This window comes from Balaenoptera musculus, chromosome 3 (assembly GCF_009873245.2).
Source record: "Balaenoptera musculus isolate JJ_BM4_2016_0621 chromosome 3, mBalMus1.pri.v3, whole genome shotgun sequence".
NCBI classification, from domain to species: Eukaryota; Metazoa; Chordata; class Mammalia; order Artiodactyla; family Balaenopteridae; genus Balaenoptera; species Balaenoptera musculus.
This window is the reverse complement of record NC_045787.1, coordinates 8,664,056-8,683,275: the sequence shown is the minus strand read 5'-3', so window position 1 is coordinate 8,683,275 and position 19,220 is coordinate 8,664,056. Positions and strand designations below refer to the sequence as shown.

The following is a 19,220-nucleotide window of genomic DNA, read 5'->3' as shown; positions in this document are numbered from 1 at the left end:
CCGGACTGACTGCGCCGCCAAAACAAGCGAAGTGAGGGAAACTGACTTTCATCGCTGAAAGCCCCTCCCCATTCTTTCGTGGTTGACAGAACTTGATACTCTGCCTGCCTAAGCATTCTAGTGTTTATTACCATCAGTTAAGTGCTTTGGAGAAGCCCTGACTGAACACTCTGTAAATTTCATTCTTAAAAATATTACTCTTAAAGAGCCCTCAGAGTAAACGAGGTGACTGTATAATCTGTCGCCCAAAGCCGGCACTCACGAGTAAAAGGGGGCACTGTTAGTAATGACACGCAGGCAGCCTGTGTAAACTGGGACTCTCCCGGGCAAACCAGGATGGGTAGTCACAAACTTACTTCCTCTGCGAGGCGCCATTAAAGCAGAAGAGGACTCGGCCTTCCATTAGGACATGGAGGGTCAAATGGCTGCTACCCCAGAAGGTGTTTTCCTTGGCTGTTCTCAATTTCTCAGAGGTCAGGTCGCAGAGTTTCCTCAAAACAGAGGGCGCCACAACGCTTCTGCAGTAACCTCACAGCTCCTCTCAGCAATGGTCAGAGTAACCCAATGGCCCTTGGCTGCAAGAAGGGCTTAGGCAGGCACTGCTAATTCCTAAAGCAGGCTTCTTATTTTTATCTAAAACTATTTAATATATTGTCAGACCAAAACATTTGAAAACAGACTGAAAATTATGTCAAATGGACATTAAAAACTCTTCCTCCCCAAACCGGTTTCTCCCAGTCTTTTTCATCTCCATAAATGACAACTCCATATTTACAGTTGTTTGACCCAACCAAGTCCTGATAATCCCCTTTTACACATTCTACATCCAATCTGTTAGCAAATCCTGTCAATTCTACCTCAAAATACATCCAGAATCTGAGCACTTTTCCCTCCTGTGATTTATCACATTAGACACAATAATTAAGAAATGAAACATCTTAACAAAAAGCAGCTAGACAAATGAAGCTAGACTTACTTGTCATTTTTAATATGTTCATAAAGGCGCTTAAACTGGCGGACCTGGAAGGACAAGATTCCCATCAACACCACGACCATCAGTAAAAATGGATAAATCCGCCGGTGGACCAAATTTTGCATTTCCGCTGTAACACCTGGAAAACCAAAAAAGAAAGACTCTAAGTGTATAAAGGATGACAGTGAAGTGAAAGTATGTCCTTTTCCTAAGAAGAGGGGAGGGGCGCTTAACGGAAACTCATCCTGTACGAATGGAGTGAGGCGAGGAGTGCCGTCAAGCTGGAGCCAGTCCCAGCTAGAGGAGGAGCCTTGTGAGCTACCCCAGGAGCTGGACTGTGTTCTCAAGGCACACAGGAACCAACAAAAGGATGTTCACCACAAAGGTGAGAACAGCGAGATTTATTCTTCCGAAAGGTCACTGTGGCCGCAGTGTGGAGAATGAATTAGCGGTGGAGAGTTCAAAACAAGGAAACCAGACAAGAGGCTGCTGAGGTTGAGGTTAAGGTGAGAGCTGAGGTTCATCTCAACGTGAGCTGCGGGCAAGGGCTCCAAAGATGAGAGAATGGGTTCCAGAGGTCAGATAAGAGGGACCTGGAACCCAGCTGAGTATGAAAAGCAGAGAGCCTCAGGTGACACGGATGACCTTCAAGGTTTCTGACTTATACAACTTGTTGGATGATAATGCTAGTAACTGACAGAAGGAATTCAACAGAAGCAAAAGATTTGGAGGGGAAAACTCTGTGCTTATAATTCTGAACATATTGCTGGCTTTAAGGGCGTGTGAGAATTCTTCAGTACACAGCTGATAATGTCTAGATGTTAAAGTGTCACAAATTATCATCTCCTCTTTGGTTTTTCTTTTACGCTAAAGGTCATTTTTTAAATGTCAATACTTTCTCACCTGCCTAGGGAACAATACTGTACCAAAGCGTTTTATGATCCTCATCTTGCCCTAACTAGTGAAATCTAAGAAAAACAGTCTTTTAAAATCATTGTTTTAGCTGCATTTATATTTACAATAAAGCATTTGGAGCCAGGCAACCTCTGATACCGTAAGTGACAAGAATGTAGTGATGTGAATAAAGGTGCTCTCTCAAGCTCTCAGCCAGCATTACCCACCAAGTAAAGGAACGACGCCGGACGCGATGACATAAGGTACACACAGGGAAAGCAAGAGCACAGAGATCACTGGCGCTGCCAGTTTCCGAATGATATACTGAAGGTCAATGTTCCGGATGCCATTTGCGTAAACCTGAAACATAGGGGTAAAAAATGAGAATAAGGATACAAGACAAATTTCTCCAGGTTAATAGAGCAATCTCTGCTGAATTCAAGCACAGGGAGCTGGATCTACCAGCCCAAAAGGTTCAAACTTGTTATTTTTTCAGAAGTCAAGGCAAATTCTGGAACACAAACATAAGTATGGTGTTCCTTACACTTTGCAGTTAACTCTGCTAAGAGATAAAATAATAAGATGCTAATATAGAAAAATAATTACACTGGCCTTGTGCTATACGATACCAGATGGCATCCAATAATATTAGTTGAAGACTACATAACTTGAAGTAACTTCATACATAAATTGTGTAAGAGTGACCTGTGTTACTACTCAAGATTGCATTCATTTTATCTGAATATAAGAATACATTATAAACAGGAAGCATGTTTCTAAAAAGCCTGTATAAATCAAATTTCAACAAATCGAAAGGTATTTTATGGAACAACTTAGTATGAAAGAATTCTACAGTGAATTTTTTTTTTTAATTCAAGAATTTCTAAAATATTTCATCTCATCTAGAAAGTTCTACGGGATAGTATTGCAGAGGAAAGAATGGATGGAAGTGGGGAAATCTTGGGAATAATGGAAAATAAAGATGGTATACAGAAGGAGACAAAACAGCAGAGCGTTGTTTGTGTTTTTCCCCCAGCACTTCAACCTCTCCTGGCCCCCAGTCACACAGTGTGGTGCAACTCCAATCCCCGGGTCCCTCGGAAGTGGGCCAAAGCATTTCAATGTGAATGACAAACAGGCTTACTGCTCCACAGGTCCCCTTCTGACCCCCCAAAATCCTTTTAACCCAAATGCATTTAAATTAATGCAGCAAGGCATCCCGGTGTTTCTCAATCATTTTACTTAAACTTAGACAAGTGTATGAGAAAGAATGCATCAGAGAGCAAAATATTATAGAGATCAACAGTGTTTCACAGCCCCCAGCTGTAACTACATGCTGATTCTCCACAAGGGTCAGAGTCTCACCTGGAAACTCTAGGCCGGATTGGTCTGTTCTCCTATCGTGAATGCACATGCTGCCACGCAGCCCGCACCTGAGAGATGCATGCAAACACACCCCAATTCCCTGGCTCTCCCCACCCTCACACATCTCCAGGTACAGAAACTTTTGGATGAGCTTCTTGTGCATACTGGGCTGAGAACTACTGTCTTTATTTCCTGTACATCAAAAGGAGGTATACCTTCAGTGCTACAAAACTGTAACACCTTATTAATTTGATGCTGCCCTAAGGACAAGAGGGCTGTCCATAAGTCCATTCTCTAGGTAACTAAAACTTAAAAGTACCAAAATCTACTATGTTGGTTACTTTGGAAGAAATCTTCCTAAAATGAATTATCCTACTTCCTAGCCTTATTATCAAAGTACAGAAGCACCATCTATCTTTTTCAAGGTTATCACCTCAATGTCCAAATTTTGTGATAGCTCCATAACACAAAGCTGTCTTAGGTGTACGTAGCTAAAAATATTCCCAAAGAGCTCTGCTTTTTTAAATCTATTTTTTCCTGCCATTTTCTTTATTTATTGCCTTGAACAATAAACTCTTTTCCTTACTACAGGCTTACAAAACCAACTACCAAGCCTTCATCAGAACTCCTCTAAAAAAAAGCACATATGCTAAATTTTGCCTTTACTTTAGTCAGGGTTCTAGGTACTTTAAGCTACTGGTTAACTTTCAGATAAGGGAAGTTTTAAGAGTAGCTGATGAAAATTCATGGTGATGAGTAAACTGCCTTTCTCCTTAAAAAAAAAAAAAAGTTACATATGCTCATTAAAGAAAATGTATAAAACTTAGGAAAGTGGGAACGTGGAAAATAAGAGTCCCATAAGCCGAACTTGCTTACCTGCTCAATTACAGTTTTCAGCCACCACTGAGGACCCATCAATGTTATAGCTGCAATGATTTTGGCATGCAGGACTCCAAGTGCCCAGTCCTAGGGTAATAAAAATCATTTAACAGATTTTTGTTTGTTTTTAGCAATAAACCCAGCACAGAGGCTATACAATTTTCTTGCATTATTAACTTCAAAACAAAAGTTCTGTTGGATTAGTAACAATTTTACAGAGGAGTAAATACACTGGAAAATCCAGGGAATTTTTCCCCCAACAGCTCAAGTTCAATGTTTCTATCAAAACTCATTCTTGTGTCTTTCCAAAAAAAAAAATCTACATTATTTTCCCAAGAGAACTAAGAAAAGTGTTTAATGGAGATCTCAACAAGCAAATAAATAAAATAGTGCCCTGATTTTATTTCATCCAACCGTCCTTGGGCCGTTACTGGTTTGGGCTCCTGAAGGCTCAGAGCGCTTCTAGCCAGGTGCATTCGCAGTTCTGCTGAGCTGTTACTAGGACCTCCCCAGTCACACCAAGCTCCTCACTGTGCCTCTGGCCTGCCCACCCCGCTACCCACCAGGCGGCCGAAGGGATCACCACTCCCACTGCCCAAGTGATCTCTTAAAGCGCAAGTCAGATCATTTAAGGAGACCTCCCTGCTTACAACCCTGAACACGGCACACAACGTCCTTCATAACCTGTTCTGTTTATCTTAAAAAATATATATACATGTATGTTTTAAAAGTATCAAGTGACATTTAAATCTATTCTTACATTAAACTGAAACCTTTCCAGAGAAGGCCGGAGTCCTCTGTGACCACCAGCCCAAATCCTGATCCCTTCCCAGCAATAACCACTGCTAACATTTGGTATGTACCTTCCACGTTTGTTTCCTTATGCACTGATCTATGTCTATACATGTATGTCCCATAGGAAATATGTAGTATCAGTTTTATATGGATTTTGCTCATACTGTTCTGTTCCGATTTTCTGGTTTGGTTGGTTGGTCTTCCAAAACATCTTCAAACAGGGTGGGAGGTTGATGCATGCACTGAATTCTTGCATAACCTCAAACATCACTCTTCATCCTGACAGACGAATGGCTGAATGACATTTTTTCTAGGTATAAGAAGGTTGGGTTTTGTCCCTTTTACCTCAATGGTCTCTAAATGTCCTTCTACCTTATGGTTTCAGTGGTACAAAGTCCACTGCCAGTATGCTTTTTTTTGAAGCTTGTGATTTAATTCAGAAATTTTACCAAGATGTGCCCAAATATGTGTTTTTCTCATCAGTTTTCTTTTCACCAAACCTGATGAGGTCCTTCAACCTACAGATCAGTACTTTCTTCAATTCAGTTAAAAACGTCTCCTATTTTTGTTTCAATGTTGTCTCCGACTACTTTTGTTTCAGTGTTGCCTCATGTTTTCCAAGACTCCTCCTTTCCCCTCAATTTCCTATTCTTCAGTTTTGCTCTGTGCACCAGTCTTCCGGGCCTCCAATCTGACTAGCCACATCTTTTAATTCATTTACTGAATTTGTCTGAAACCCACGCTATGTAACATCCCGACGCTTTCACCCTGTTTTATGGCTGCTGTTGTGCGTGCATGCCCACGTACCCCTGCGTTTTTATTCTCTATTTGGATGCTCACGGCTCTGCAAGCCGTTCTCCGTCACCGGGCATGTGTTCTGATGGTTCTGCCTGGCCTTCCTTTCTGTGGCTGCTGGGCCCCCTTACATAAAACATGTGTTATTTTTCTCTGTTGGCTCAATGTGGTTTGAGGCTCAGATTGAGAATATCCTAAAGGGCTGCAAAAGGATCTTTTAGCCTGTTAGACCTCTGTTTATAGCAAGCCAACAATTCCCAAATAAGAACATGGAGAAAGCCTCCTTGCTTTTTTTCTCTATCCTTCCAGGCTCACAAGCAGGGAAGATTCAACCCACCAACTCAGCTTTCTCTTGGCCTTTGGGAGTCCAGAAGGCACCAAGTGAGGTTAATGTTCGCCTGAGGAGGTCCACAGATCACTGAGGTTCCAGCTCGTTCAAGATCCACTGCTTTCCAGTCCTTTCCCACAAAAAAAGACATACCACACTAGCTCCTCTGCTAGAATTAAAGAAGAGCCCAGCCTCCCAGAGGTCTGTAGTCACTTGACGCAGGAAAGGCAAGCAGCTTAGAGTCAGGGATGGACAAAAAGCAAGTTGTTCTCTCAAACTTTGGGATTTTATCCAGAATATTAAGGATACCATGCTGCACACTCTGTTTGCAACTTGTGTTTTTCCCCTACTCAAAAACCCGTCTGAGAGCTATCTATATCAAAACAAAAATACAAACAAGCAAAGAAACACACAGCTCTACTTCCTTCTTTTTAATTGCTGCACTGGATTCAAAAGCAAAGATATCACATTTTATTTAGTCATTCTCTATTGATGGACATCTGGGTTGCTTCTAACTTTTCTGACACGGTAAAAAATTATATAATAGCAGAACAACCCTGTTCATGTCTCCTGCACACATGTAAATGTTTCTTTGCAGGATATTCTGAAAAGTGAAAGCTGATGGGTCATAACATATAGCACTCTTAAAACTGAATAATTTCAAATAATTCTCCAAGGTCACAATGTTGGGCACCGTCAAGACCACCAGGAACACAAGTGTAAGTGAACAAGCTGCATCAACACTCAATGCAGTGAGGGAGAACAAACAGCATGGGGAAGTTGGAGCCCTCAGTACAAGTGTTAGAAAAGGCTTATTACAGTTTCCTGGCTTGTGTGAGGTGATTTGGGGAGGATTTAAGGAAGCAGGGCTTTGCTCTATTCCAGATGCTATTTAGAAAGTACAGGTAATCTGTATTTGGGTATCTTAATAAATCTTATCCAGAAGAAGGGACAGGCTGAGGCTAATCAAACTGTAGTTGGAAACAAAGGAGCAGCCAATCATGTCAGCCAGGGTACTGGCATGTTTGGGCATTTCTGTGGTTTGGTCAATACTCATGTTTTGCCTGCGTTCAGACATGATTATGGAGGGGTCTTGAGTTTGTCTTGATCCATCATGGTCACAGAGTGGCCTTGTGTGATGCTGATGTTCCGTCAATTGTTCACATTCAGCAGGAGGCCTAGCTCCTGGACCTCAGGGGCTGTTTTGCTCTTTTTCAGTGCCGCGTACTGCACAACCTCAGGAGGCATATACCATCTGTTTGCCACATCTGCAGTGATCACTTGGGTTACGGTAGCATCTGCCTGACCCCTCCCCTATCAAGTTGTGTTTCCCTTTGAGGTAGCAAGTAATCTGTAAGGTGACAATTTGTCACCATGCAAACAACCACTTCTGCATTGTAGTGGCATCAAAACATGACTGCAAATCCCTCTCCCATGGAGTGGTAGGGGTCTACATCCCCTTCCCTTATATCCAGGCCAACCTGTGACTTGCTCATACCCAGCAGAACGTAGTGAAGAGCAACGCTGCAGGACTTCTGAGAAGAGGTCATAAAAAGTGATGCAGCGTCTGCCCTGTTTCTAAGAAGCCCAAGTGCCTTGAGGCTACCAAGCTGTAAAAAAGCTCAAGTACATCCAGGGGCTCCAGCCAATAGCCCAGGTAAGGTGCAACCAATAACCAGCACCAACCCTCACACATGACTGATGACGTCTCCAAATGATGCCAGCTAATAAGGCTGTCAAATCACACTCAGCCACTGAGCCTTCCCAGATGAGACCCCAGATAACATGAAACAGACACAAGCCAATATACCCTGTCTTAATATCTGATCCACAGACTCTGTGGACAAAATAAATGGTGGTTTTATGCCAGTAAGCTGGAGCTGCAAGGTAACTTGCTATCGCAGCACAGTAGCTAAAGACCCATCAACTTTCACCTGATGGGTTCAGAATCCACTGACAATCCTTAGAATCAATTATTTTGTTAATTATTGCAAAACAGAAACTTTCCTAATTAATTCTGTTAATTCTTCTACCTTTATTGCTGGCATTATTCTGTGAAAAATTAGCCTTACTTCAATCACTGATGCTATTAGACTACACTGCAATGCAGCTCCTACAGAAAGGCATCATATATGCTTAACGATTTCCCTTTCTTGCTCCCGTTCACTCTGATTCTAATCTATGAGCACAACGGATGAGAGGAGGTCCCCTATATCGTATGCTCTGTCTCACTTCAAGGTCTGCCCACTCGCTCCCTCCTGGAGTACACTTCTTCCTTTCTCACCCACTCCTCTGCACTCTATTATGCTGTCCTAGACATTATCTCCTACAGAAGACCGCACCTGAAGCCCCCTAAGCTGGGTAAATACCTCTCCCACATGATGCTGCACTCCTCGTGCTTGCCCCAATCACAGCACAGTCTACCATCTTTCCCACCAGCCTTTAAGGTCCCCGAGAAGTTCCTGAATTAGCCTCATTTCCATCTCAGTTATACAGTACAGGGTTTGGATGTACATTAAAGCATTCAAGTAAATATTTGCTGTTAGATGAAGTTTATGGCGGTTCTTCATCTGGAAAGTAGAGGATAATTTTCACTTCTGAAAAATTCATCATAATCTACTAAAAGGAGATTTTTAAAACAAGGCTGAAAAGCCTTTGAACGACTGAAGTCAATACCTAGCTCTTTCCCCTAATACCTCTTAAAAACTTGAGGTCTATGACGTTAACTTCAGGATCTAAGTATGACAGAAAAGTTAAATTTCTTTTTCCGTGAGCATTTTAAGGCCTTTGGTGTGACCTGCATAGGTTCCCTCAGAATGCTCTTTTTAATAAGCCTGTGACTTTGTAGGAAAAAGTGCTGTAATTTTTCAAAAGGGTAAGTTATTGCTTCAAGTCTCAAAGCCAAAAGGAGCAAGATATCTCACCCTAACTAAAAGTGAAAAGTTCAACACGTTAGTTTGTATCTTTAAATACTGGTGAAGCCTACAGTGACATTTTAAACCTATACAGCAAGGTATTTTAAAGGTGTTGCATGACCTGCATATTTCAGAAGCTAAAATGCATTATCTAATCGATTTTATATGAGTTCCTACAATAGAAAAAATTAAGGAGTCTTCCTAAACAAACTGCTTAAAATCACTTTAAACAATTAAGAATTTTTCTGATTCCAAATACATAAAGAAATATCATGAGCAAAAGACACACACTCACCTGCCATGGGTAAAAAAGAGGAGTCTGATCCAAAGGAACCCTCAGGGGGGCAACAATAACCAGCTCAAACAGAAGCCCCAGAAGAAGTGGGACGACTCCAGCCAGCAGCACCGCAACTATCACGGTCTTCATTATCTATCAGGGAATGAAAAGCCTTGTCAGTAGAGACTCTATGACTTTTAAGCCAAGCTCTTTATCTCATGTGGAAATTTACTCTTCTTCTTTGACCTGATGCCTAACAGAACGAATATATACCTTAAACAACTTATATTTTATGTTACATGTTTAAATGAAATTTGAATGTGTAACTATAAAAACTCAAGCTATAACAAAAACATGAGATTACTATGCATTGTTGCTACAAAATTATAGAAATTCGTTTTATTACATATATTAATCAGGTGGCTTTGCTGTTTTTCTCAGTCTCAGTCTCAGGAGTAGGCTTTTGTTTGTCCATGAAAAGCTACTGGTTGTCCCAGGCCCCTGACTCGGTGGTGGTCCACCCACGGGCTGACCTGTGACCCCTGAGGTGGACTGGTATAGTTGAAGGGCTCTGCATAACCCCAGTTAAGGTAATTAACCAAGCTGATCAAATTAGCTCCCCTGAGAACAGCTCAGTCCAACAGAACTTACTATGATGACAGAAATGCCCTGTATCTGTGTTGTGCAATATGGTAGCCATTAGCCACAGGGCTACTCTATTAACACAGCTCTAGAATTTGGACAAAGTGGCAAAATGAAAATAAAGTAGACACAAAGAGAAGAGATAACATGCAAGAGCCACTACGAAATCCTGACAAAGAAATCAGTTTTTAAAGTGGCCTTGATGTCCCTTTTTCTTAAGGTAGCCTCAGTGAGTACATCCATTTCAACAGCAAGAGATTAAAATGGTGTGCATTAAGATGCAGTACCTACTTCTTTACATGGCAATATGATATGGAAGAATATCAAATGAAAAGTGGTACCAGTTAGTTTCTGTATTTTAAATATAGGTAAGTGTCTCATCTTATGGATCACACAGCAATCAAATCCCTCCATTTTTAATATACAATGCATCTCCTATGTTTTTCTTTCAACACTAATATTAAACAGCTATTAAACTTTCAGTGAAATCAAGATATAAATTCAGATACAAAACCAGAGTTGACTATACAAATGAAAAGGCATAAAGCAGTGACCTAAACATATTTACCAGTCATAGCCAACATTATGATCAATCAGTAAATTACCACACCTGGACAATCATCTTACAGTGACATTTTTTCCCCACCTTTGTGACAATTAAGTTCTTTATTGAGAGTAATAATTCCCATTACTTACTATACTTTCACACTAGCCAGGACATTCTTGAATAACAATAGACTATAATTAAAGGAATCCCATTTATATGAAAAACACTGACTTAATCCTGAAGTCAAGAGTTTATGTATTAAAAAATTTTTTTTCAATCAGATTTTAGAAAAAATAGCATTATAGGAAATTTCTACTTAAACAAATTGATTCTAAATTCTACAGAATATCTTATTACTCAAGGGTCTTACTGGATCATTTAATAGCATGATTTTCTTTTAACCCTCAAATACATCTGACTATGTTTCTCAGAATGAACCAGAAAACTACTGTCTTAAATGAATACTCTTTTCTAATTCAAAAAAATCAACTCTCTTGACCCTATCAACACAGTGAAGAAACAAAAGTGAAAAGATTAAAAGAAATTACTGGAAAAATATTCACTCCTCCTGTCAGACAAGATCAGTCTTTACTAGAAAAACCTACCATAAGGGACCACTCCTTAACCTTCTGGAAGATCACTCTGCGTCCCTGTGGCATCCATGCCACCAGCACTGTCACCGCCCTGATGGTTAGCCAGCAAACATAGAGACCACAAGCAGCTGTGTAGAGCTCATGGATTTTGGCAGTCCCCGTCCAAAATGACATTAACCAACGGCCAGCAGATACTGAAAATAGAAAAGCTGATGTATGAGACATGTAGTCATGTAAAGAGAACTCTAATTTTTTTTTTTTTAATTTTATTTATTTATTTATTTTTGGCTGTGTTGGGTCTTCGTCTCTGTGCGAGGGCTTCCTCTAGCTGCAGCGAGCGGGGGCCACTCTTCATCGAGGTGCGCGGGCCTCTCACTATCGCGGCCTCTCTTGTTGCGGAGCACAAGCTCCAGACGCGCAGGCTCAGCAGTTGTGGCTCACAGGCCTAGTTGCTCTGTGGCATGTGGGATCTTCCCAGACCAGGGCTCGAACCCGTGTCCACTGCATTAGCAGGCAGATTCTCAACCACTGCGCCACCAGGGAAGCCCGAGAACTCTAATCTTGATGTCAATGTCATACTACTAGTATTTTCAAAAATTTCAGTCATTTTAAGTGATTATTAAAAAGACATCACATTTTGATATATCAGTGTCTTTGTAAAAAGGAAACAAACAAAATAAAAACAAAACCCCCCAAATTCAAAAGAATGTAATTATTTGACTAAGATACAACCAGACCACAGTAAGTCACTGGGGATGAGCTCTCCTGTGACATGCATTCTGACTTGCCAGGCCAATTACTAGTTCTTTGGGGACTGAAATGACTTGAGGGGGGGTGTTATTTTTATTGTCTGTATCATCAAATGAAATCATTATGCACATAACAGGGCAAAAATGGAAAATTTACTTTCTATTATTTGTGCTGTCAATACTTTTAACATTTAGGAACATTACAAATAATTTAGAGTAACTTTCTTTCAATTGGGTCATTCATTAAGATAGAAAACTAAGTTTATTTTAATCAGAAGTGGGCACATTAACAAAGAATACCACACTAATTTTCTTAGGAAAAAAATTAAGATCTAAATATAATAAAACTTAGGAAACATGTGAAAGTTGTCTAAGGGACTGCCTCACACAAAGAGTTATTACAAATAAACTCCACAATGTACCCACAAAAATCTAACTATCAGGCAAGATCATTTATATAGTAACTTTCTTTACACGGTTACTTATCTTAATAAGGCTGGAGAAAAGAGGAAGACCCCATTTCCGGTGTCTTTTTCTCCTTAATACAGTACTTATCTGTTATCTTGGAATGTCTAAAAGGAGCTAGTGGCTGTGCTGCACATGTTCCATACATTTTCTCATTAATCCTCCCAACAACCCTGCAAGCAGCAATGGCCTCCACTCTGAAGACTAAGAAACCGAGGCTCAGCAACAGAACCTTGCCCAACCAAGGTCACACAAGGGTGGAGGCTGAATGTGAACTCATGTCTACATGACAGAGCTCATGCTCTTGACCACTGACCCACACTGCCTCCAGTCAAACTAAACCACCTCAACAGTCACGTTTACAAGCCACAATGCTGATAACGTTACAGACTTCTTTGCAATCACAAACAGCTCGGATATGAAGATAACTCATTTTCTGAAGACAAATACATGTAAGTATTTATCTACATGAAATAAACACACGTGCATGTTAAAGATATCAAAATATCACTGATAATTCGGTAAAAATGTCTAGCATTCTATATATACATATTTCTACTCCAAGGTTTTTTGCTGTTCTTTTTTGGTTGGTTTTAAAAAATTTAGGAAAGAAAAAAAAAAAAAATTTAGGGCTTCCCTGGTGGCACAGTGGTTGGGAATCTGCCTGCCAATGCAGGGGACATGGGTTCGAGCCCTGGTCCGGGAAGATCCCACATGCCATGGAGCAACTAAGCCCGTGCACCACAACTACTGGAGCCCGTGCTCTGCAACAAGAGAGGCCACTGCAATTAGAAGCCTGCGCATCGCAACGAAGAGAAGCTCCCCCTCGCCACAACCAGAGAAAAGCCTGTGCGCAGCAATGAAGACGCAACGCAGCCAAAAATAAAATAGAAAAAAAGAAAATTTAAAGGCTGCTTTTCATTCCATACTTTACATACTTCTAAAGTGTTTTTGAGAGGTCAGAGTTAGTTTCTAGTTTGCAGTAACTTAATGGTAGCTAAAATGCAGCTACAAGAAAGTAACCTATGGGGAAAACAGCATCCTCACCACCTTAAATGTGTACTATGACAAAAGCATTTCTATGATTAAACATAACTGCATTCCTTCCTTCCACTAGATGCTGGGACTGGATTAACAGGGAAATACTTACTTAACGATCTTTAATGAAATTAAAGTACTTGTATTGCCAAATTCAAGCACTAAAACTAAGTTTCCTTCTTTTGTTAACTTTTTAATATTTCTGATAAAAACATGAAAATGGAACATAAAAACCACAAATGTAAAGCTGTCCAAAGTTCAAAAGCTAAGTTTCTCAACAATATGTTTACTACACTGCACCCAATGGTTAACTAGACTTTGTCATTTTAACAGCTGAGGTCTGAGTAGTGAACTTAAGAGCAAAGTTCTAACGGTCAAAAATCATTGTGCAGAAACAGTGAAAAACAAAACAACTTTATTTTTACCAGTTTAAGGTGAATCACAACTCTTACAAATTAGAAAATATTCTTTTTTTTTTTAAGAAACCTCACTTGAAATTAACTAGTTGCTCTTCCCCAGCCTTAGCCCTCATGGGAAAACTCAAGTATTTAATACAAATTTGATTTATAAAGTTATACTGAGTTAGTGCTATAATCAAGACACTAACTCAATAACATGTACAGGCTTGATAAGACCTGAAAATTATCTTCCACTTAATGATTATTTAAGTGGCTAACCTATCAGTATGATTCAGAATTTTCTGGCTTGCTAGAAACACTAACTAAGGAGGCCGGGGGGCAGCAAGCTGTTTCTGACACTTTGTCACTGGCTTTGGACTCCACCCCCAATTACCCCTGACCTCTGCAGAAGATGACAAACTACTATATTCATCGACAGCTTCTTACTTGTTAGATGAAGAAACTCTGTTTAGCTGAAACTTAGTGATTAGTATTTATGATCACCAGGTGATAAAGGGAAGCAGCCTGGCTTCATAAAGGTCTCTAGCAACAGCATGCAGTGGACTGGAAAGATAATTACACAATGAAGGCAAACATAATTAACATCAAAACACTGGCTTGAAATAAATGACTTAAGCCACACAGATGACTTTTTGAGAACCCATACTGCAGTAAGAAAATGTCCATATAAAATGAGTGACCACGAGTACTTTACTTCCAAAAATGAATCATAAATTATATATTGACTCTGTCCCCCTCTGCTCCAATACAAATGAGTCCAATGAAATGTAGAGCCCTATATAGGACAGTATCCCATATTCAATAAAAATGAGGGGATAACTTCAAGTTTATATGTGATGAAAGATCACATGTCAGCAAGACATACCCTTTTAAAACAAAGCATCTTTTCATGATGTCATTAGCGGAGAGCTAGGATAACCTCATACCTGGTAGAGTAAGGCAGATGAGGCTGGCGATCAGTAAGGTTATACACATGAAGACAATCAAGAAAAATATCTGCAAGGCAAAACACAGCAGTGCATAAACAGGATTCATCTGTGCTCAATGCATTTTATGACATCCCTCAAAGAATCAACACAATTCTCCCAGTAAAAACAATCTGCCTATATTTGTATTTCCAGGATTCCTTCCATTTCACATAAAAAGGAAATTTTCATTTTAGGTAATATTAACTATAATTTTGGCTGAAAGGAAACTGTGCCCACTTTCATATAATCAGATACATCAGCAAGTACCAATATATTTTGAATCAGAGAGCACAAAAATAAAACACGATCAGCTTAAATTTTCCCTCACTATTAATTAAAACTAACAATATTTGCTTATTTTTATCAAATTCTCAAGAACTTCTCATGAAAGGAAAGCTGATTCCCTAACAGTGCTATCCGATTAGAACTTTCTGTGATAATGGACATGTCTACTCCTGCACTGCCCGACTCAGGAGCCACTGGCACGAGTGGCCACTAAGCACTTGACATGGGGTCACCGTGAATGAGTAAAGGAATTTTAAATTCTATTTACTTTGAGTGTGTGTGTCGTCTACAAGAAATGTACCTTCTTTTCTTTTTTCAGTTTCATTGAGGTATAAATGACAAATAAAATTGTAACATATTTAAAGTGTTCAATGTGATTTGATATATGTATACACCGTGAAGGGATTCCCACCATCAAGGTAATTAACACATCCATCACCCCACATATTTACAAACTATTTATTTTTAATTAAGTTTAAAAGTAAACAGCCGTTGTAGCTATAGCTGGTGGCTCCTATACTGAGAAGTGCAGATAAAAAGGAAATACACTGAGACAAGAGGGAAGTGGCTACCCTGGACAGAAAGACAGAGTGCTGCTTGCCTCGACCTGACTAAGCCCAAAGGGCAGAGCTCCAGCAGGAAGACTGGAAAGCACTGACGACAGCACTCCAAGAGGGGGCTGGAGCCTTGGTCAGCTTTCGCCGCCTGAGAAACCCCTTAGTGATTCTCTCTCTAATGTAGGCCAGAAGTACCTTCTGCTTAGAAAATACCTTTTGTCAGTCCGAAAGCCTCAAGTCTCACAGCTCCACCCCCATCTCTGAGAGCTCCCTCCCCAGCTCTTGCATCTCGCCTGCACCTCCCACCCCCCACTCCACACATTCACCTCCCTGCAGTTCCATACCTACCATGGCTAACCTGCCTCTTGTCCTGACACAGGCCTGGAATGCCCTTGCCACTTCCCATTTTTTAATCTGCCTGACCCCAAACTTTAAAGACTTAAAGCTATCAACTCCTCCACGAAGCTTCCTGAACAACTTTCAAAAAAGTGTTTTGCGGAGCAAGAAGTGAGCAATCATATGACATGCTACTAATATAGCAAGTGAGGTGAGGACTAACACCTGACCATTGAATTTAACCCCATGAAGGTCACTAGTGACCCCTGACAGGAACAGTTTTGTGGAGTTTGGGGGTAAATCTTGCTGAGCCAGGTACTTCCTTAACCAGTCTGGTCTTCAGTTTTATCAGATGTAAACAAGAGATTACTACTCATACCTTGCAGCACTGGGATTAATACTACAAGGATTAGAGAGAGGAAAACACTAAAATGCCCACTCCACTTCCTGACACACAGGTGAAATGAATCAGGAATGGCAACTCCTATTTGATCTAGGGTCTTCTATCTTGTTCCTTTCCAACAGCAGGGACCAAGAGCACATGGACTCCCGACTCCACGGCTTACATCTAAAATTCGATCAGCTTATCCGACATTTACATATATTATGTGTTGCAGAATGAAGGCCTGAAATGTGGGTTCTTGTCAGGAGACTGCAAGATGCATCTACACAGAGGACCATATACTAACAGCGCCGATAACAGCAGCAAAACTCCTCAACAGAAGTTGGAAAGCTCGACCCCTGCTAAGTCGGGGCAGCACCTACCCTGAGCGGGAACTGCGGGGGCCGGCGGTAAGGCTGGAAGCCAACAGGCCCGCCCTGCTGCAGGATGGCTTGGTGGGCCGCATGCAGGCCCTCCCCCACCACGGGGAGGGCGTTGTTATTTCGAGCGTGCTGGTTATTGTTAGCTTGTTGGTTTGCACTGTTCTCATTTTCTTCCTGGTCTCCCAACAAATAGGAATGAAGATCCCTGTGTAAAAATTGCATCAGTGAAAATGCTCACCTCAGATCAGAATAAAACAGCAGACGCGAGACTTACTTTCTTGATAATTATTACTTAGGGGAGAAAATGTACGAGTAGAATCTATGCACAGCACTACTATTATCTCAATCAGCTCTAAATGTTGCTGCGTGCTTTAAATTAGACCTTCCTAAACTTAATTAACATACAGAATACCCATTCAATCTATTTTATGTTTTCTTCAGCCAGTATCTGAGAAGAAATCAGTAACTGAAAAAAAAAAAAAGTGTGCAATGTCCAAGATACTCTATGTGAAGAATTTTAGGGAAAAAACTATCAACTTCGTTGTTTCTCTGTAGATGACTACTGTGTCTGCTGTGACATGCAGCTCAACTAAAACATCAAGCCACAAATCAGTTAAGGCACAAATGAGATGGGGGAAGGAGGGGGCTCACAGTAGGGCACTGAGCGGTTAGAGAAGGATAAACGTTCAAATACAACCAAATGCATATAGGCATCCCTTGGAGATACTGTGGGTCTAGTTCCAGACCACTGCAATAAAGCGAGTATTGCAGTAAAGCAATCAAGTTTTGTGGTTTCTGAGTGCATACAAGAGTTATGTTTATACTATACTGTCAGTGTGCAGTAGCATTATGTCTTTAAAAACAATGTATATGCCTTAATTTAAAAATACTTTATTGCTAAAAAATGCTAACAATTATCTGACAATGCAGGGTTGCCACAAACCTTCAATTTGTAAAAAATACAGTATCTGTGAAGCACAATAAAAGAAAGTATGCCTATATTTCACATTAAGGTATCTACAGGATGCCACATATTTTCTGAAAAAATGTTTAAACTACCGAGATTAAACTTCTAAATAAGTATATAGTATATGAAGCTTGAAAAAACATAAATGCATCATGCTGACTAAATGACTGAGAAACCAAATCTGAGAAGAGCTCACTTATCAGGCTAGGACTTCTAAAATAAGGGTAACTTGGTTTGTTTTTAATGCACTGAAAAGTATTTTATTTTTACCTGTGTAATGAAATGAAAGAAGCTGGGCCAGCAGCAACCCTCTGTGAGAGGGTAAAAACATGTACACATTTCTCCATAAAAGGATACACAATGATTAGAAAAATAAGAAAAATTTAAAACTTTGATAAGCTTTAAACAATACCCCTGCAGATAACACTAAATTGTCTCTTATTAAAACTAACTTTTCCTGAGTGGGGCATACTTTTTCAGAAAGGTTATTAAACTGACACAAATGACACACGTACGATTCACCTGCCTGTACTTACAGCAAGTATCCAGCAGTAACAGTCCACGCTCGCACCAGTCCCTTCAGCCACTGCCGCGTGTGTCCCTGTTCAAGTAACGCTGGTAAGACAACTTGAAGCAGAAGCAGCTCAAGGGACAGTTCACTCACTGGAGCATCACTGAGAGTTACGAAAAGCCATAATTTACAATGTGAATTCGATTTTCCCTTATAACTGTATCATATTAGACATTTAATGGAATGACAGCAAAACTCCTTGAAGAGTCAAATGAACTCACTGTCTTTATCACCTCATATCCATTCTTCCCTGAAGAACAAGGAACATCCCTCAAACATCACCAAAACTGTTCCCGACAAGGGTTGCCAATGACCTTCGTGTTGTTAAAGTGACGGTCAGGTCTTGGTCCTCACCTCATGTGCTGTATTAGTAGCGTATTACACAACTGGTCGCTCATTGCTCCTCAAAACACCTTCTCCATGAACACCTTTCCAACACCTTTCCAAGGTCGCTGAATGCGACCTCCTGTAGCTTCGAATAGCACCTTTCTGTAAATTTCTATATACTGCTCAGACATATTCTCTAATTCCTAACTTATACATCCAAAGTACCAACTCAACGTTTCACAGTACACACATCTTAAATCGATCATGTTCAATATCAAATTCCCACTCTTCCCCTTAAATCCTGCTGTTCCACAATCTTCCTCATCCTAGTAAATGGCAACACCATCCTTCCAGGTGCTCAGGACAGATACTAGATCCTTGACTGCCTTTCTTCACCCCACATTCAAACAAGCCAGAGAATCCTACTGACTGTACCCTAATACCCTGAATCTAACCACTTCTCATGACCTCCACTGCCACTTCCTCCATCTCAGCCACCCTCGCCTCCCACGGGGATCACAGCATTACCCCTAGCTGCCCTCCTGCTCCGGCCCTGGCCATCCCAACCCTGGCTCTTGTCACAGCCTCCAGAGTGATCCCTGTGAAACCTCTGTCAGACCACTCCTCTGCTCAACCTTTCCAAGAACCCCCCAAATCACTCAAGTTAAAGCCAAAGTGCTTACTTACAATGGCTTACAAGGCTCTCTAGGACCTGGCTTTCCATGACCTCTCTGACCTCACAGCCAACTACTTTCCTCCTTCATTTACTG

General features: G+C 40.7%; 1 protein-coding gene across 1 annotated transcript in view; it reads right to left on the bottom strand.

The window, feature by feature from the left end:
* Window positions 1-19,220, bottom strand: part of MARCHF6 (membrane associated ring-CH-type finger 6) — a 75,689-nt gene that overhangs the window by 5,430 nt on the left and 51,039 nt on the right. The window contains exons 18-25 of the mRNA XM_036846439.1: window positions 18,089-18,226; window positions 16,586-16,790; window positions 14,601-14,670; window positions 11,016-11,197; window positions 9,240-9,374; window positions 4,109-4,198; window positions 2,095-2,227; window positions 977-1,112 (exon numbers count right to left, since the gene is read on the bottom strand). Of these exons, the coding sequence (XP_036702334.1) occupies window positions 977-1,112; window positions 2,095-2,227; window positions 4,109-4,198; window positions 9,240-9,374; window positions 11,016-11,197; window positions 14,601-14,670; window positions 16,586-16,790; window positions 18,089-18,226 (1,089 nt within the window). The remainder of the gene's footprint in view (window positions 1-976; window positions 1,113-2,094; window positions 2,228-4,108; window positions 4,199-9,239; window positions 9,375-11,015; window positions 11,198-14,600; window positions 14,671-16,585; window positions 16,791-18,088; window positions 18,227-19,220) is intronic.